At 31.5% G+C, this 20,262-nt stretch overlaps 2 protein-coding genes across 2 annotated transcripts; one reads left to right on the forward strand and one right to left on the reverse strand.

The window, feature by feature from the left end:
- The first annotated feature begins 623 nt into the window (after window positions 1-623).
- Window positions 624-2,063, forward strand: LOC134684866 (uncharacterized). The gene has a single exon (XM_063544176.1). It carries the CDS (start codon window positions 624-626, stop codon window positions 2,061-2,063), a length of 1,440 nt encoding a protein of 479 aa, XP_063400246.1.
- Window positions 2,064-4,450: 2,387 nt separating this feature from the next.
- Window positions 4,451-17,527, reverse strand: LOC134683252 (DNA-directed RNA polymerase II subunit RPB4-like). Its single transcript, XM_063542429.1, has 5 exons — window positions 17,368-17,527; window positions 14,238-14,295; window positions 13,027-13,149; window positions 9,481-9,576; window positions 4,451-5,770 (listed from the first exon to the last, which is right to left on the reverse strand). The coding sequence occupies exons 1-5, from the start codon at window positions 17,447-17,449 to the stop codon at window positions 5,692-5,694; spliced, it is 438 nt and encodes a 145-aa protein (XP_063398499.1). The 5' UTR covers window positions 17,450-17,527; the 3' UTR covers window positions 4,451-5,691.
- Between the last annotated feature and the right edge of the window lie 2,735 nt (window positions 17,528-20,262).

Here is a 20,262-nt window from a genome sequence, read left to right on the forward strand (position 1 = left end):
GGTATGATTGACAATGAGACAACTCTATACCAATGTTTAGATGAAGAAGATATGACAATCAAAGGCAACCCTACCGTATAGTCGTCTATAAAAGGCTCCGATGTGAAAATATGAAGCACTTCAATCGAGATAGCTTACGACAGAAATGAACCAACAACAACCCCATCAATTCATTTAACTAATTTTAGAAGTGTAAAATATAAAACAAATAAATTAAATATCCTTCAATATTTAAGCCTTGAACGTAAATATCACATTATATTCCGCATTTCTTTAATTTTTCAGTTGCTTGCTTCTATCAAATTTCTAATCAAACTTTAAGATGACATATTTGATTTTCTTTTAACAGCAAGATGGCTACAAATACATCTAAATGTGTTATGTGTGACCAACAACATAAAACGCCATCGTCCGATTATTGGTGTATGGAATGTAAGGAATCTCTATGTTCTAGTTGTAAAGAACGCCACAGTCTGTCAAAGGAACGAGGTGTTCACACCATCGCATCTTTATCACAATTCGTACCTAATATCGTATCTAATTTACAACAATTGTGTATCGATCACAATGAATACTACCAACATTATTGTATGAAACACGAATGTCTTATCTGTTACAAATGCATGACGAAACACGAAAAATGCGATCAGGTTATCCCCCTCGAAGAAGTTGTAAGCAATGTTAAAACATCTGAGCTGTTTCGAGATTTAGAACAAAGTTTAAAAGATGGACTTGAAAACATAAAACGAATTCGTGAAGATAGAGAGAACAACTTCAAATCTTTTCAAACCCAGAAGAGGAAAATTTCTATGGAAATCGAAAAGATAAAAGCGCAAATCAATCAACATCTCGACGAATTGAAAGAAGATTTCATAAAAGAACTGAAAAAAGTACATCATAATATTAATGATGAGATTCAGTTAATAATCACGTCTTTAAAAGACCAAGAAAAAGAGATGGAACATTGCGACAGGACTTTACAGTACATGAAGAGGTTTGCCTCCGATCTCCAAACCTTCCTCGGTATGAGGGAAGTTCAGTCGAAGGTCAACGATACCGAAACGCGTCTCAGGTCAATGATTGCAAATGAAAGTTTAGACAATGTTGGCATGAAATTTGAATTGGATAATAAGATGCAGGACATTCTTTCATCTGTTAAGACATTCGGTTCAATTTCGGTTACGAAAAGTCCATCTGCTGAAACCAATATGTTTAATAAAAAGACAAGACAAGCTCAGATATCAATACCTTACAGAATGCAATCAATTAAGAACCTTTCTGTTGATTTCAAACAGACGTTAGACACGTCATGTGAGTGGTTTCGAGGATGCTCGATAACTCGAAAGGATGTGCTTCTTTTCACGAATTACTTTAATTCCTACAAAAAGCTTATAGCAGTCAACACTCAAGGCAAAATTGAATATACCATTCAGCTTTCCGATCCATACAATGCTTTTGATGTAGAATGCATTGATGAGAATACAGTGGCAGTGACAACTGGCAAGTCATATAAATTAACCCAACTCACTGGCATCAGTATTGTCGATCTAACCAAAAGAAAAGTAACAAAGTTCATTAACCTACCTGGTTTTCCATATGGTATAACATACGACGGTAAATCGTTCATATGCTGTGTAGAAGACAAAGATTTACATCTGGTTTCATGTTCAGACTACAGCATTACAACAATACCAAATACTACACTACCTCGAAATTCTTACGTCTCATCACGTGCAGGCATGATTTTTTTTACAAATCCGGATTCAAATAAAATATCTTGCTGTTTATATGATGGAACTGCCGTTTGGGAGTTTGAAAGAAGAAACTTTCTCCACAAACCACGTGGAATCACTGTTGACGACAAGGGAAATGTTTTCGTTGTTGGACAGGACTCGTGTAATTGCATTGTCATATCTCCAGATAGAAAACAATACAAAGAAATTCTAACCAGGAAAAGTGGTCTCAGTTCACCCAGTTCAATTTTATTTGACAGGATAAAGAAACAACTTTTAGTCACAAATAATTCGTCCATTGCAAATGTTTATAACATTTCATATTTTTAAAAACGTTATCAACTTTATAAAGCCTTCAGGTAAAATTCACAAAAGATGGATTGGTCCTTTGGCGTGTTAAACATTTATCATCCCGGCCTGGTTTACGGTTGGCTTTTTTGTGCTTGGGCGCTTTGGATGTACGGAAATTATGGAATTATTTCGATAATTCTATATATTCCTTGAAATAAAGTTTGGTTTCACTACAACTGACAACGGAATAGCCAAAAACGAAAAAGACAAACAGACAAACAATAGTACACAAGAAACAACATAGAAAACTAAAGACTGAGCAACACGAACCCCACCTAAAACTGGGGGTGATATCAGGTGTTCCGGAAGGGTAAGCAGATCCTGCTCCACATGTGGCACCCCTTGTGTTGCTCTGGTTATTACTAATTCGTCTAATTACTAAAAGTCTAATTCAGTAGGTCACATTCATGAAAAGGGAACGGGATTGTATTTACGAAGTAAAAACATATCCGATTTCATCTGTGAAACGGTTATTCCATAACGGTCAAGCAACTCGTGATGGCGTCTGTAAAATGTATGAAGGGATCATTTCAACTTCACCATATGGAACTCTTGGTTTAATAGTTTCCTTATGCATGTTGTACATGTAAGCAGCAATCCTCTATCAAAACATGTCGTAAAAGAAATAACAACTTGACCAGAGATAATATGGTATTGTGTTTGTATCCGCCTTTAGTTATGTATTCATCTCTAGGTGGCTTTCCAAAGAAGTCATGATATGGAATACAAGCGCGGGAATATCGTATCAATTGGGAAATTTACACTCCGTATACAGCCGCTGCTGGTATGTTGCTGCATAGAAATGGAAAGTTCACAATTTGGAGGCTGAAATCATCTCGGTTGTCGTACAGTTTTGTTTTCAACCGACCTTCATTGTCAATTTCTAGATGTTAGTCAAGATATGAGGCATATTAAATTATATCTGTGGTATCCTTTATCTCCAGTTCGATGGGATAGATGAGTTCAACATTGTTACCAAATTTTGATTATTTTTTTTAGTAAAAGAACATCATCTATATAGCGGAAATTAAAGTTAAAGGATATTATTTCTAGCTTCTTATTATTTATCCTAAGAATTTCCTGTATGAAGTCAGCCTCGTAATTATAAAGAAACAAGTCGGCAAGAAGAGGGGCACAATTGGTTCCCATTGGAAATGCCGACAGTCTTCTGAAAAACACGTCAACCAAACGTAACAAATATGTTGTCCAATCAGGAAATCAAGCATCTTGATAATGTCTGTTTCAGGGAATTTTTTGTTTGAATCAGTGTGACCCTTAAAAAAATACTTGTATCTACGTTGGCCATTCTTTTTTATGAAACAAAGCAATACCAACTCTTTCAATTTGTCTTTTAGTTTGGAATGGGGAATACTTGTGTAAAATACTGGTAACTAATGTCGTTTGCATTGAGGTTAATGTCTGATCTATAGCCCCACATTCGTCTGTTTAGCATTCCTTTTGATTCACCGACGTATACCAATCAGCAAAGGATTCACACTAATCTGTAGTTATTTATAGATTTACAATTCAGATCATCGTTACTTCTGGTAAAATGAGACTGCTTAGTTAAATTGCTAGTGAATTGAGAATCTGGTATCAAATTTCACAACTTTTGCAGCCTTTGGCTTCACATTTACAAAATAGGCAGAAAATAATAATGTTTAATCTTTATAGTCGACCGCAAGCAATAACAAGAATGTGTCTGTTCCGTACCATATGAGTATTTGGACCATACGCGTATGGTCATGACCATATGCGTATACTCATATGGTGCGACCACACGCGTATGGTCGGACCATATGAGTATTATATTCGTTTAGTTATTAACGGGCCGGACCATATGAGTATTTGGACCATATAGGTATTTTTTCAAATATACAATAGAAATAATACAATAAACCTGTCCATGTGGGGTGTAGTTTAGGGGACCACAAACATGATTACCTCTGCCTTCTATGTGTGCCTGTTCAAGTCAGGGGTCTGTAATTAAGGGTAAGTTATTTGTTGCTGTTTTTCACATTTGTTTTTCTGTTTTGTACATAAATCAGGTTGTAGGTTTTTAAGTTTTAGTTGATAAACATTTATTCTTTCCAGGTATTTTACAAATGCATTGGTATGTTGTAATGGTTTTGTTCATTGTTGAAGGCCGTACTATGATCTAAAATGATTACTTCCTGGTCAATAAGTCTCTATTGGAGAGTTGACACATTGGCAATCAAACCTCATCTTCTTATTTCATAAATTCTATAATGATTATAGAAAATGCCCTTTTACAGCATGTTTTTATCAGTTTCACTGTCATTCCAGTTCAAACAAATAATTGTGATAACAAACAGCATGCACAATAATAAATAACAAGTCATATATGATTCTTATAAATTTATTAACATATAAATGTTACAAAAAAGTTTTATACTATTATCATTATCATTATGACCTACATATATATCTGTCACTTTTGTTGAAAATGTCCTTTTTAATGGAAAATACCAATGATTAGTGTAACAGAAAGAACTAGTCTGACCTGAATTAGTTGTGATTAATAATCAATGACCAAAGTACTGTGGATTCATTTATTTTCGTGGGTACAAATTTTCGTCGATTGAGGAAAACTTACATGTCCGTGGATATTTAATTTCGTTGTTCTATCACAGTCGACATACAAGCCTACGGAAAATTTGTCATTCGTGGAACATTTAATTTCGTGGTTAACCTGTACCCACAAAGTCTACGAAAAACGGTATCCAACGAATAATAATGAATCCACAGTATTTAAAAAGATATGTACAATTTGAAGTGACATGACAAATGACTACAAAATATGAAACAATGTTTAAGGTTGTACCTAACACTACAGGGAGATGACTCTGTAAAATCAACAAAACGTTTTAATGAAGTCCTTCAATGTTAAGGGAATATTAAGCTACTCATTGATCAAAATAAGTTTTTGTTAAACTGCTATATAACCAGTGTAATTTTTCTGATTAAACTGTTAGTTCAAATTTTATGATTTTTTTATATTTTTGATAAAGGTTCAAAGTAAAAACTTTGACCAAATTTTATGAAAATTAAATGAGCCAAATTAATTTTAGTGAAAGTGTTGGGTACCACCTTAACTAATCAGAAATATTAAGAGACTATACAAAGCCTTTTTCATATGGAATAATCCTCAGAATCAGTGATTGGAAATCATGAAAATTGAAAACCTCATAAATTCTGCACTGGTCACAATATTACACATTGTCTTTGAGGTGACCATTTCAACAAGATATAAATTACTCTTCATAAAGCCTTTAGTATCAACTTTTGCAAGGCCCCTTTAAAGAGAATAAAAGATCATTATATCTTTTCATAAGTATTCATTACCATGAAATTTCCAAATAAATGTATTATAAACATGAGATAAATCCATATTAAAAATACTGTTGACTGTTTGTTATCTGAGGAGGTTTTAAATTCTGTATTATTAAAATTTATAGCCTCTTTTCTACATTTTTGTTCTTATAATGCAAAGGAAAATATTTAAAATTACAAAATAAAGATACATTAAAAGAAATCATCTCTGATCTTTCTTTTCAATGAACACATAGTCAAAAACATATATACATTAATACTGAAAGCTCCTTTTAGTCTGAATATCTTCTAGTATGTGTTGTAGTTCTTCATCTTCAAATCTACCCTCCAAACTGAAATAGAAATAGAAAGCTTATATAGTATTGTATGTTCATACAAATATGATTGCTACTCTTGTTTTTGACATTTTTGTCAGATGTTTTGGAATCCTCTGGTTTTATACATGTAATGTCATTTACCAAAAAATCTCTTCTTATCATATTTCTAATAAATATAGTTAAAAAAACTATTTTTCAAAATCTTATAAAAAGCATAGGTTTTTTTTAAAGAAAAAAGGTACCAATGTTAAATGTTTGAACAGTCTCTAATAAAGACTAATTTCTCCCAAAACTAATTCCATTATATTTAGCAATGGAATTGGTGATATAATCTTTAAACTTTAACTATGAATACAGGGAGGTAACTCCAATTCTAACCAGATGCTCCGCAGGGCGTAGCTTTATACGACCGCAGAGGTTGAACCCTGAACGGTTGGGGCAAGTATGGACACAACATTCAAGCTGGATTCCGCTCTAAATTTGGATTGTGATTAAATAGTTGACACAGCATAGGTTTCTGACACAGAATGAATGTATTCAAATGAACTTAAAATTTTTGTTTTCTCTTAGAGAAATTCACTATGCTGTTGAATATTAATCCTCTCAAAAAAATGTTTGAAGAAATTTTCTTTTTATTTATGAAATTTCAAATGAGAAAAATTGAACCCAATTTTTTATTCACATCCCCCTTTCCCTTATTCCAAAACTAATTTCAATTAAAATATTCTAATGGAGTTTGCAACAATTACTACTCATTTAAATACATCATAAAATATTAAGATGTAAAAAAACTGCTTGTTATCACTGAATGGTAAAGATTATTTAAATTTATCAGTTGGTAGTAAAAAGTGAATATACATTGTATATTGTATATAACAAAGATTTAAGTTGATTCTGGACAAAGAAAGATAACTCCAATTAAAAAAAATTCTTGCAGATATTTCTTGCTTACTATACTGGACAAAGAAAGATAACTCTTAATTAAAAAAAAAATTGCTATTTCACAATATTGTGAAATTAGATATTTCTTGCCATTGCACAATACTGTGCAATTGAAAAGACTTGCTATTGCACAATACTTTATATAATAATTTTAGATCCTGATTTGGACCAACTTGAAAACTGGGCCCATAATCAAAAATCTAAGTACATGTTTATATTCAGCATATCAAAGAGGCCCAAGAATTTAATTTTTGTTAAAATCAAACTTAGTTTAATTTTGGACCCTTTGCACTTTAATTTAGACCAATTTTAAAACTAGACCAAAAATTAAGAATCTACATACACAGTTAGATTTGGCATATCAAAGAACCCCAATTATTCAATTTTTGATGAAATCAAACAATGTTTAATTTTGGACCTCGATTTGGGCCAACTTGAAAACTGGGCCAATAATCAAAAATCTAAGTACATTTTTAGATTCAGCATATCAAAGAACCCCAAGGTTTCAATTTTTGTTAAAATCAAACTAAGTTTAATTTTGGACCCTTTGGACCTTAATGTAGACCAATTTGAAAACGGGACCAAAAATTAAGAATCTACATACACAGTTAGATTCGGCGTATTAAAGAACCCCAATTATTCAATTTTGATGAAATCAAACAAAGTTTAATTTTGGACCCTTTGGGCCCCTTTTTCCTTAACTATTGGGACCAAAACTCCCAAAATCAATACCAACCTTCCTTTTATAGTCATAAACCTTGTGTTAAAATTTCATAGATTTCTATTTACTTATACTAACGCTATGGTGCGAAAACCAAGAAAAATGCTTATTTGGGTCCCTTTTTGGCCCCTAATTCCTAAACTGTTGGGACCGAAACTCCCAAAATCAATACCAACCTTCCTTTTGTGGTCATAAACATTGTGTTTAAATTTCATTGATTTCTATTTCCTTAAACTAAAGTTATAGTGCGAAAACCAAGAAAATGCTTATTTGGGCCCTTTTTGGCCCCTAATTCCTAAAATGTTGGGACCAAAACTCCCAAAATCAATACCAGCCTTCCTTTTATGGTCATAAACCTTGTGTTAAAATTTCATAGATTTCTATTCACTTTTACTAAAGTTAGAGTGCGAAAACTAAAAGTATTCGGACGACGACGACGACGACGACGACGACGCCAACGTGATAGCAATATACGACGAAATTTTTTTCAAAATTTGCGGTCGTATAAAAATTACTTTCAACAGTACTTTTATGAGAACAGACTAGATTCAAACATCATGCACAATTTATATAATTTTTTGAAAAGAATGATTATAAACATCATATTGTCACTTGAATATCTGAGTATACAAATGGTATATATTTCAATAATAAATTTCTTGAACGGTTCATAAGTTAAAGATGCATTTTTTTGTGCATATCAAAAGAAGTGAAACTAGAGGCCAGTGGTGCTCACCTTGGTCTATGTGCATATCATAAACGAAGGACACAGATAGATTAATGACAAAATTGTGTTTTTGGTGATGGTGATGTGTTTGTAGATGTGATCTTACTTTGCAGAACATTTTTGCTGCTTACAATTATCTCTATCTATAATGAACTTAGCCCAGTTGTTCAAATATTTTGTGAAAAGTTTAAAAAAAAAATGTTAAAAATTTACTTTAAAGGGCGATAACTCCTTAAGGGGTCACTTGGCCATTTTGATCATATTTACTTATTTGTAGGTCTTACTTTGTTGTACATTATTGTTGTTTAAAGTTTATCTCTATTCATAATTAACCAAAATGCAAAATTTTCTAAAAATAACCAATTCAGGGGCAGCAACCCAACAATGCACTGCCTGGTTGGTCTGAAAATTTCAGGGAAGATAGACCTTGATCTCACGAACAAATTTTAACTTGTCAGACTTGCTTTAAATGCTTTGGTTTCTGAGATATGAGCCAAAAACTGCATTTTACCCTGTGTACTGTTTTTAGCCATGTCAGCCATCTTGGTTTGCAAGCGGGTCATCAGACACATTTTTCAAACTAGATACCCTAATGATGATTGTGGACAAGTTTGGTTAAAATTATCTTAGTAGTTTCCGAGGAGAATAGTTATCAAATGTACCAGGATTATAATTTATACGCCAGATGCGCGTTTCGTCTACATAAGACTCATCAGTGCACTCATATCAAAATATAGAAGATTTTTATAAAAGAATATTTTGTAAAAGACCATTTTGGTCATGTTGACTTTTTTGTAGATTTTACTCTGCTGAACATCATTGCTGTTTACAGTTTATCTCTATCTACTATAATATTCAAGATAATAACCAAAAACGGCAAAATTTCCTTAAAATTACCAATTCAGGGGCAGAAACCCAACAACAGGTTGTCCGATTCATATGAAAATTTCAGGGCAGATAGATAGACATGATAAACAATTTTACTCTGAATGCTTTGGTTTCAGAGATATTAGCCAAAATCTACATTTTACCCCTATGTTCTATTTTTAGCCATGGCAGCCATCTTGCTTGGTTGGTCAGGTCAATGGACACATTTTTTAATCTAGATACCCCAATGATGATTGTGGCCAAGTTTGGTTAAATTTGGCCCAGTAGTTTCAGAGAAGAAGATTTTTGTTAAAGTTAACAAGGACGGCGGACAAGGGACACCAAGTGATGAAAAAAGCTCACTTGGCCCTTTGGCACATACAGGTTTTGATTGCATGAATGCTATCTAAACCCAAATGATTAAAGTTTGGTTATGAATAATATATAAAAGAAGCATGATATACATACCTTGGTATGAGAGACTTGGCCTCTTCAGCATTATCAGGACACAAATTTGCCAGAGCTGCCAACTCAAACTTGTGTAGCTTCTTCTGCATCAACAAACTGAAACAAAACATACAGATATGCAGAAACAACATATGTTTTACACAAATAATGAAAGATACTGTTTGACCTTTAAATAATCATGATAATGTATTAAAGCATCTATTTGGATTCAATTTATTTGAGAAAATCATGATCAATATTTCTTCTTGTTGTTGTCCAGTCAAGCAAAGAAACCATTAGAAGCAGAATATGTATTGTATACTAAATACTACTTAATTATATTTTATTTTGGGGGGGGGGAGGATGGTTTTCCCGGCCCAAGACCACAATTAATGATCCCGCTTTTTGTTTTCCACGAATAAAGTTCCCTTTAATTACCGGTATAGTGTATTTTTTCTTTATTTTTTTTTCTTTCCCTTTCTCATACATTTCTTAGTTTTTCTGGGGTGGAAATGAAAGAAGAGAGCTGAAATAAACTTTTGAATGTTTTATTTTAACTGATTTTGATATGGAAAGAGTGATGAGGCCAGGTGCAAAAAGGTGATATTTACAGTTTTCGGAACATCTCTTGACTTGTCCATAGGGGTATGGATGTGTATTGGCTAAATTTGTAAAATACAGAGGAGCAATCTTTCTGAATGTTGGATATATTTTTGGACTAGAACTGTACGTTACACATACAAAAAAATTGACAAAAAGATAAGGTGCAATTTTATAATGAAATACAGTCGATTCCACTTAATTGCATACCGCTTAATAGCATAATACGGTTAATTGCAGTTTTCTCCTGCACAAAACCATTTCCATTCGTCTAATGTTAAATTGTCCGGTTATATGCATAGCTCTACCAGTGGCATTTAGGTTTATTGCATAGAAAATTATTGCCGTCTAGATATGCTTAGTTAAAACTGACAAGATTTTTGACCGGAAACGGCAATTTAGAAAGTATAATTTGCTTGAATGCATGCTTATTTTCGTCATTATTACATATTTACTTTTGTGTTATTCAAATAAAGTTTTAAAACAGTTTCTTTCGTGTTTATATTATGGAAGTTGGTTTAAAAATAAACCTCGATGTCTACACAGGTAAAGTTTCCCATGTTCTATTTTAGGCCTCAAGGTCATAAACATGTCAAACAGATAATTGTTGTGAAAACACTGACCATTCCATCTCAAACTTGAAAGGGTGTTAATAATTGATTGGATTGAAATAATTGTCCATAGATTACATTTGGGGTTAATTTTAAAAACAATTACTCTTGCTAATTATTGATCATGACATAACCAATGTGAACTCTTGTAATTGGGCTTGGGGGATCTGTATTAATGTTAAATATTGTAGGGCATTTATATGTGGTTAAAGAATTTTAGACATCAATCATTTATTGTTGATATTTTATGAAAAGAGTTTTTACTTTTAATTATTATATTTTCTCACTTTCAACACTTGTGTTCAGCAAATAACCCGTACAGGGCCCCATTACTGCTTTGCATAACACCTCGTTAGTTTCGTATATACGAGGTGTTACTTCAATGTCCAACTGCATATCAAAGGCAATTCATTACACATCTATTGTTAAAATAATTATAAACTGTGAAGTATTGTTTAAAAGTGTATTTTAATTAAAAGCAGAGCAATGCACATTGTACATATGGGTCATAGAAACAAATCTATTTTTAGAACAGTTTATTTTCGTATCCCAGGTAAAGAAAGTCGGAACCCAAATAAACTAAAACAAAATGTGTTTATAATCTTTATTAAAAGAAACAAAATAAAATAACACATATAACACTAGACATTTAATTTTTATTAGAATAAATCAACATTCAGTATGTTGTTTGTGTATTACAGACGTTCATCTTTCTTCAGGTCCTGATCTGTCTACAGTATCGATGTTATATTTGACTCTGTCATTCGGCATTTCGGATATAAGCATACTCCGCTTAATTGCATAATTTTGTCTGACAAATAGGCTATGCAAATAACTGGAATCTACTGTAAAACGTTATAAAGAACTGATAAAGAATTTAATTGTGGTCTGTGGCCTACATTTATAATTAATTCAGAAAGGTGACAAGAATCTGATGAAAATGACAGAAAACTAGGTTTCCTTACATGAATACATGTAAATGTCAGTATTACAGCTTATTTCCTAATGCATGTAAACCAAAACTTTGGTTGGCTTGCTTGCTTTGTTTGTATAATTGTTTATACAAGCTTTGAAAATAAGATTGACATCTTTAAACAATATATATAGACATAATTTAACCTGTATATATAATATTTGAATTTAATTGGGTGTTATCCTAATGATTGTACAATATAAAAACAAAGCAAGAAAGCTAACTAAAGTCTTGTTCTACATGCTTAAGGTGGTACCTAACACTACAGGGAGATAACTCTGTAATATCAGCTAAACGTTTTAATTGCGTTGCATTGTGAAGGCAATGTAAAGCTTCTCAATGATCAAACTTAGTGTTTGTCAAACTGCTATATAACCAGTGTAATTTTTCTGATGAAACGCTTGGTTCATTTTTTTTTATTTTTTTTTATTTTTGTAAAAGGGTCAAAGTTGATACTTTGTCAAAATTTTATGAAAATTAAACGAGCCAAATTAATTTTAGGGAAAGTGTTGGGTACCACCTTAAGGAAATTAGTTGTAGAGCAAATGAAGGATCATAAATACTGAGCAGCAAAAGTCTAGATTTTCAAAAGTGACAATAATTTAGAAATGAGAAACATCATGATCATAACAAAATTTGAAAAGAAATTTTTATGCAGATACTGAAGATTTTTTTTCACAGAAACAATCCAGCTGCTTTATTAATAAACCAATGATCATTGACTCTAAACATAAAAGGTAAAAAAAAATCGAAACTTATCTTGTTGTGGCATAAACATTTTCATTCAATAAAAATTATCACATAAATTATTTTATCCATTAGGCCAAAAAAAATATATGTCTGTTTCCTGTTCCCAACAAACCAGGACTCAAAACCCTGACTATAGATTTTTTTTTTTTAAATTCCTGAAAAAATCAAGAAGTCAATTATAGCTTCTTTAAAGAGATAAACTCATTTTGGGGTACAGAACCCTAACCAAACATGACATTTAAACGACTGCAAATCTGATATAAAATTTAAAAAAATAATAAAAAAAAATCACAACCTACCGACCCTGATTTATTTGACTTGGCAACAGGAAAAAGACATATATTTTTTTTTGGCCTTATCTAACCAAAATGTAATTTGATATTCACTACATGCTATGATTTGTTTGGGAAATTAAAGAGGTAGTAAATGTAGTATTGTTATGTTTTCAGTTTAATTTTCAAACTTTATGTTTTTCTGTCAGTCATGTCAGAGTTTTAATCTGTAAAACGTAATGTTTTTGATCCCTACTTTAATATCTCAAATGAAATGTTATGATCAAAGTATTAACTGTTCAATTCTTACGTTTTATTATTTCCTTTTTTTGGATTCCATAAACCCTTACTGTCCTCTTACCTTCTTACTGCAGTGATAGTCTCTCTGTTTTTAAACTTTGAGAATCGGCTAGTGTAATTCAATGTCTTCATAAAGACTTCTGATAATTCCTGTTCTTCTTCTGCACTCTCATTTTGTTGTTTCCTGTGTAATAGAGGATATTTAGATAAATATAGAATAATAGGTAGTTTCTTTTTTGATACTGACTATATCATGTGGAATATCTAGACGAGCCTGTTAGGGCGAGTTAAGATATTCCACATGATATAGTCAGTATCAAAAACGAAACTACCTATTATTCTGTTTATCGGTAATTTTGACGTCACAAAATACATTGCCTAATATTTTCAGTGATACAGCCAGTGTTGATACTTGAAAAAAATAGGCAGTAAGATCAAAGGGAAAATATACTTATTACCGATAATTAAAGATCTTTTAAAAATTGTATTACTGTTCAGGTTGTAAAAAATGTATACATTTTATAGAAATCATGTCAGTCAGAAATCAAAACATTAACATCTTCTATCATCAATTATTTCTTTTCCTCACATGAATTTGATCAACAATTTTCTCCAAATAATTCTAAAAAGTTGTAAGACATGAAAGTACATGTATAGCATATGAAAGTAACATTTTATAAATTTGCTCTAAACCACTATCATGACTATATCTATATCTAACTTCATCAACATGTCAAGGTCGCGCAAAACAAAAAAAATGGAAAGTCAAACAATAAACATGTAAAATAGCCTGTTGTTTTGTCATGTTTGTGGTTGTGGTTTGTTAATATGGTTAATTAGGGTTTCTCATTTTTTTATATAGATTAGACCGTTGTTTTTTTCCTGTTTGAATTGTTTTCCATAAGTCATTTTAAGGCCCTTGGTGTTCGTTGTGAGCTTAGGATCAGTGTTGAACATTGTACATTGTGGACAAATGGTGGATGTGGATGTAATGATCAAAAGAAGGATACTGTGGATTCATCAATATTCGTTGGATACCAATTTTCGTGGATTTCGTGGGTACAGGGTAACCACAAATTTAAATATTCAACGAATTGCAATTTTCTAAAGGAATGTATGCAGACTTTGCCAAAACCACGAAATTAAACATGTTAAATATCCACGAATATGCAAGTTTTCTTCAAACCACGAAAATTGATACCCACAAAAATAAATGAATTCACAGTATCTAACATGTAAGACACCAAGAGAATAATTATGACAGAAACTTACCTATGGTCCAGTAACATCTGCACTTCTGATATCAGTAAAGTCTCTGCATTCTCAAACTCTGTAAAAATATCAATATATACCAGTTACAAAAATTAATCAAATTGACAAAGAAAATAACACAAAATACAAAAATAGAAAACAAAAACCAATAAACAGTACACAACACCAAAATGACATGTTTATATGATTGGTTCATAAATAAGTCTTATTTAACATGTTTAAAGAATAAACCCAGTTATTCCAAAGGTCCTTCAGACATCTTGCAATGTCCAATTATAAATGGTTCAGTGTTCTCCCCAGGCCCTTAAAGGACCACGGGCCCGCGATGTATAATTTTCTGCCGCGGTGGTATCGTTCTTGCCGCGATGTATAATTTTTCTCCGTGGTGCTAAAGTTTTCGGTAAAAAAATCGTATCAAAATTGGTAAAGTTTCAGATGACTTCAACTTTACATCAAAATTGACCAGTTCTAACCAGTTTAATCCAGTATTGACAAGTAGATTGTTTACACCACGTGATCGATTTACCTGTTGAGGTTAACCTTGATGATTGGATTTAATCGAAGTACATGGTTCTTTTGTGTTTTAATTAATTAAGAAATCATAATTTTAATAACAGACTTGTGAGGGACAAGTAGACATTTGTTAATGAACGCCAGTGTGAATCTCAAGTCAAAATAATTTGCCTATGTGGAGTTACTTCCCCTGATTTTGCTAATTACAAATAAATGCTCCTCACATATAATTTCTCATTGCAAATAAAAATAAAGTACAAATTGAATGCAAAATTATATTAGAATGTTACATTAAGGATAAAAACATTCTTAGAACATACCAACAAAAATGTTTTGCAAATTATTTTTGAGAATCATACCATTATTGATGTTCAGACATATTATAATAAATTGGTATTTTTTCTATCAGTTTTAGTATATGATTGTAACAGGTTTATAAAGCTTACTGCCACAACTCTAATACATTTAATACATTCCCATGCAGGACTCAAGTTAGGGATGAACCTTGTAAAACTATTATGAAATACTCCCATGTCTGTAACAAAATGTTAATCATAAAAACAAATTTGTTGTTGTCTAAAATAATCAGGTCTAAAACTATGGAAAATAGTTTTTAATTTACTGAAGGTTCTGTATCAAAATCTTGTTCAAAGTTCATTGTTATGAGGAATGTGTAGTGTAACTACAAGTATCGGGACAAAATGGCTTGATCAAAATATAAGAAGTGACCTTAGCTTAAAGACTAATTGTGCTTTCTTTTATTTATTCTTCAAAGATATTAAAGTATAGAAACTGTTTATTGATTTACTTTTTCTACCAATAATTTTCTGACCCAAAGTCCTACAACACAGTACCACAGTAAACAAAACAAAGGCAAACAGGTAATGACAAAAAAAAACAAGAAAAAAAATAAGCGACGCAACGCGACACAAAATACTGTAAAATTCATTTCGTCACGCGTTACCCTGGTGCTATCCAAAAATCCTGGGGAGAACACTGTGGTTGATCATGGTTCCGTCTAGTAAAATGTCATCAATAACAGTCAGGGGAACAACTTGTACAAGTAATTCTTATTTATTTGAAAAATTATTATCAATATACATATAAATAAATTTGTAGGATACTTATACTAGTGTATTTGATTGTATACATTGTACATGAAAGTAAATTATTTTCTGGCCTAGTTATGTCCCTTAGACATTCAAATTTGTTTACTTGTACAAGTAAATAATCAGCCTATCTCCATTTCTTAAATTCTTCATGTTCTTAGAACTTCTTTGCTCTAACAGAATTTTGAATTGTCTGTCCTTTGCAGATGTCTTTACTAATCGTTTAGGTGTAATTTCATGGACAATGAAAATCTCATTGGTCTATTATCTTCAGAACACTGCGCTTATTTATAATTTTTAAAGGCCTTGTGGAACTAATTACATGTAAGATCTTTGTGCAAAAGTTGAAATAATGAGCTAACTTGAGAATTATTTTTATAAAGGTATAATTTTACTTTTCAAAACTTGAGAATTTTTATGGGATTGTACAAAAAATTTACTTATACAAGCTTTTTTTAGATAATTAAGGGGAGATTATTCAAACATTATCATTAACTTGTACATGTAATATATATATATATATAAGCATATACATCATGTACATGATATAAGTATATCTATTTATTTACTTCTTCAAGATATTGTGTTAATTGATCTTTATTGTACTATGTTGTGTTTAGTGAACTTTTATTTGTCTGTTTATGTTTTTATTTTTTAGCCATTGGGTTGTCAGTTTAAATTTCAATTTATGAGTTTGAATGTCTCTCTGGTACATTTCAAGTGATTACACATTTTAAGGAGGGTACAAACCATTCTTGAAGAAACTTTTCCCAAGGAACTATACATTTATCTGTTATTATATTGTCAAAACATTTTCAGGATGTTTGGAATATTCATGGACTTCAATTTTCTATGAATTAGCATGATTAGAAAAAAGAGGACCCTCTCTTAGTTGTTTCAAACATTATGAATATTCCTCTTTTAAAGTTAACAAAGATCTTTTCTACAACAGCGAAATGACAGCCTCGTCTGAGAGACAGTCCCTCATTTAAGGGATCATTTTCATTTGAAGGAGGGTCGTAATGGGGGTACGTTAATGACAAGTAACAATCATGACAATCATAATTTGAATTCTCTGATGAATCCAGATAAGATATTTTGACCCATTTAACGCTAACAGTAACCAAAAATAACGGATTGAGGCCTGACAGTAAAGGGCAATCCTACCCTCTTAAAGGTTTGTTCCCATCCTTATGATTTTAAACAATGGCCATTGGTTGTGAAAGAAAGGAATATACATGGTTTTGTTTTTCATTCGGTTTTCACTAAGAAAACAACATTGTACACCATGTCCATGCTGCCTTTTACTTTTTGTCTGTGTATATGTTTGGGGTTTATTTAAATATTTTTTAAGATGTTATAACGCCATGTATATAAATAGGTTTTAGTGACCAAATAATTTTCAGATTTTAGAAGTGTAAACAATGGGTAAATTTTGTTGATTAGTTACGGTGAACCTTAGTTCTTAGTCAAACAACGTATAATTATGTATTTATTTTTTTCACAACCTTTAGGAAAGAGTAATTCAGAAGCGTCCTCTTCTTCTTGTTCGTTTGGAAGAGGTTGTGTGTGTCCACTGGGAGTCGCCATGTTGATTTATTTGTTGTACCGTATTATTGAAAACACCAGAAAGATCCGAAAATAAGTGCATCTAAAAACCAACACAATACAAAAACAACAACGTAACAAACATTTTGGGCAGGCTTGTTTGGTAAACTTTTGCAATTGGAATAGGCAAATGTGTACATCTGGTGTTACATGTGTATGGCACGCCTGACCCACTTTTATAGATAATCCTAAATGATCTCAGATAAACCAGGATTTTCTCAGATAAAGTAGGATTATCTCATTTTTTTTACATTAAGCTCAGATAAACCGGGATTATCTCGATTTTTTCCAGATAATGCCGGTTTCCCAAGTCAAACTGAACTGCTATTATTAGCTGTTTTTTAGCTGTTATTTGCCAGTTCTTCATATTTTTAGCAGTCCTTTAGCTGTTCTAAGCATTCAATCTAATAGCAGTTTGAAAAACTGCCACATTTCACCATTTCTTAGCATTCGGCTTAGCATTCGTCTTAGCATTCATCTTAGCATTCGACTTAGCATTCGTCTTAGCATTCATCTTAGCATTCCTCTTAGCAGTCAGGACAACAGTTATGACAGCAGTTCGATAGCAGTTGACCTATTAATCTTTGTTATAAAAATGCTTGGATCTGGCTATGTTTTCAGCTTGAAGTTAAACATTTATTTGAAGATAATTTGATCATTTTCAAATGTGCATTTTGGCTCCATGTTGTGTGGATATACTTGCTAGTGAAAAACTGTATTTTTGTCATTTATAAGCTTAATTTTGGATGAATTGAATACTTTAACACACCTGCAGTACAGTAAGTTGAAAGTTACAGTTAATGCTTGTGTATATTCTGACATAACTTTGTTGGGGGAAACAGAAATCATACAGAAAGCACAAAAAAGGGGGGATAGTTGTTTACTTAAATAGAATATCTGATGTTGACAGGATTGTATTAGAATACTAGCATATATATACTTAAAGTTCAAGATGTTATTTGAAAAAAATAGATATGATTATTTTAATCTATTATTTTGTTAAAAAAACAAATTCTTATCATATTCGAGAGTTGAAAAAAGGGGGAGGGAATTCATAGGTAAACCTAGACTGCAAATAGCTGATTGGTTAAAATTGTCCAAACAATCAATTTAATGAAATTAATTTATAATATATAATTTTACTTTAGTTTGTTTCAGAAAAAAGAAACATAATATATATTACATGTATCAAGAATTTATTTGTTTAAAATTCCAAAAGAGAAAGAGGATATAACTGTTGTCTTTTGGTCCACATTTAATAGAATAAAAACAGTACATTTGGCATGTTTGGTAATAAAATAATGATAACAATGAAATAATTTCTTATTTGAAAATCACTTAGTCAAGGTAGTGATAAGCCTCTTAGCAGTAATAGCTCTTAAATAAGTTGCTTTTTTAAAAGTTTTGATAATTAAAGTGCATTTTTAATTGTTCCTATATCATTACGGCCACTTATATAATTAATAAAGGGTCTAAGACCAGCTAAAGTAAGTGCTACTCTTTTTTTTTTTTTACATTCTTTTAAAATTAAGTCTGTTATTAGATTGTATAGTTACTGCTCTAATTACAAATATAAGTTTAAGTACAACTTTTTGAAATTTCACATAAGACTTACAGTAAAATATTAGAATTTTAATAATTTTTGCTTTCATATCTTGTACACTGTATATTGATTACCAGTATTCATGTGTCGCCTTTGTATTGCAACTTTTGGCAGATCTGATAGCATTCCACAGCAGTTATTAGCAGTTTATAAAACCATATTAGGATGTAAAACTTAGCAGTTGGCATGAATATTCATTATTGACAGCTGTTATTATAGCAGTTCTCATGAATATTCATTATTTGATCTGTTATTATAGCAGTTCTCATGAATATTCAGATCTCATTTAAATTTTTCGTTAAAAATAACTGCCAAAGAACTGTGAAGGCTAAATAAACTGCTAAGAAACAGCTATGGAATGCTATTGGAATGCCTTTATGCAAATTAATCATTGCCTTATATTTGGTAACTGTGAATGCTAATAAACTGCCAAATAACTGCTGTCAAGTGGGAACTGTGAATGCTAATTAACTGCTAAAGAACTGCAGTTCACTTTGACTTGGGTTATCTCAGAATTTTCAGATAAACCGGGATTTTCTCCAGATAATGGATTTTCTATATTTTCTCAGATAAACTAGATTTTTTTTCGAATTTGAATTAAGCTGAGATAATCTTAGTTTATCTGAGATAATCTTAGTTTATCTGAGATAAACCGGGATTATCTGAGAAAATCCGGGATTATCTGAAAATTCTGAGAAATTTGATTAACTGAAAAAAAGGAGCCAATAGAAAGTCACGACACATTGGAAGAAAATTTCATGGTCATAAGGGATAAGGTATAGAGACCATGGAGCATCTATACAGACAAAATAATGAAAGATAAGGCTCTTATGGGAAACGTTTTAGAACGTTTATTTTTTTCTAAATTTTATAAAAAATAACAAGTGATTTATTCAGGATGTACATGTATTACAAGTATATCGATATTAATGAAGATCAGAGGGAAGTTGTCTTGAAAAGTTTCTTTTAAGAGAATTTGAATGTAATATCCATTTTTATTTTTCCTTATGAAGATAGTGAAATGTGTTACATAAATCTGACATCCGCACAATTAACCAGGACAAATAACTTTAATGTTCAAAATAAGTTTAGCACAGTTGAAATACACTATTTAGAAGTCCTAAAGAGTTTCCTTTTAGAAAGTTATAATCTTAATTAAAAAAGATACCACGCTCCATTATCTTTCCGTAAT

Source organism: Mytilus trossulus, chromosome 9 (genome assembly GCF_036588685.1).
Source record: "Mytilus trossulus isolate FHL-02 chromosome 9, PNRI_Mtr1.1.1.hap1, whole genome shotgun sequence".
NCBI lineage: Eukaryota > Metazoa > Mollusca > Bivalvia > Mytilida > Mytilidae > Mytilus > Mytilus trossulus.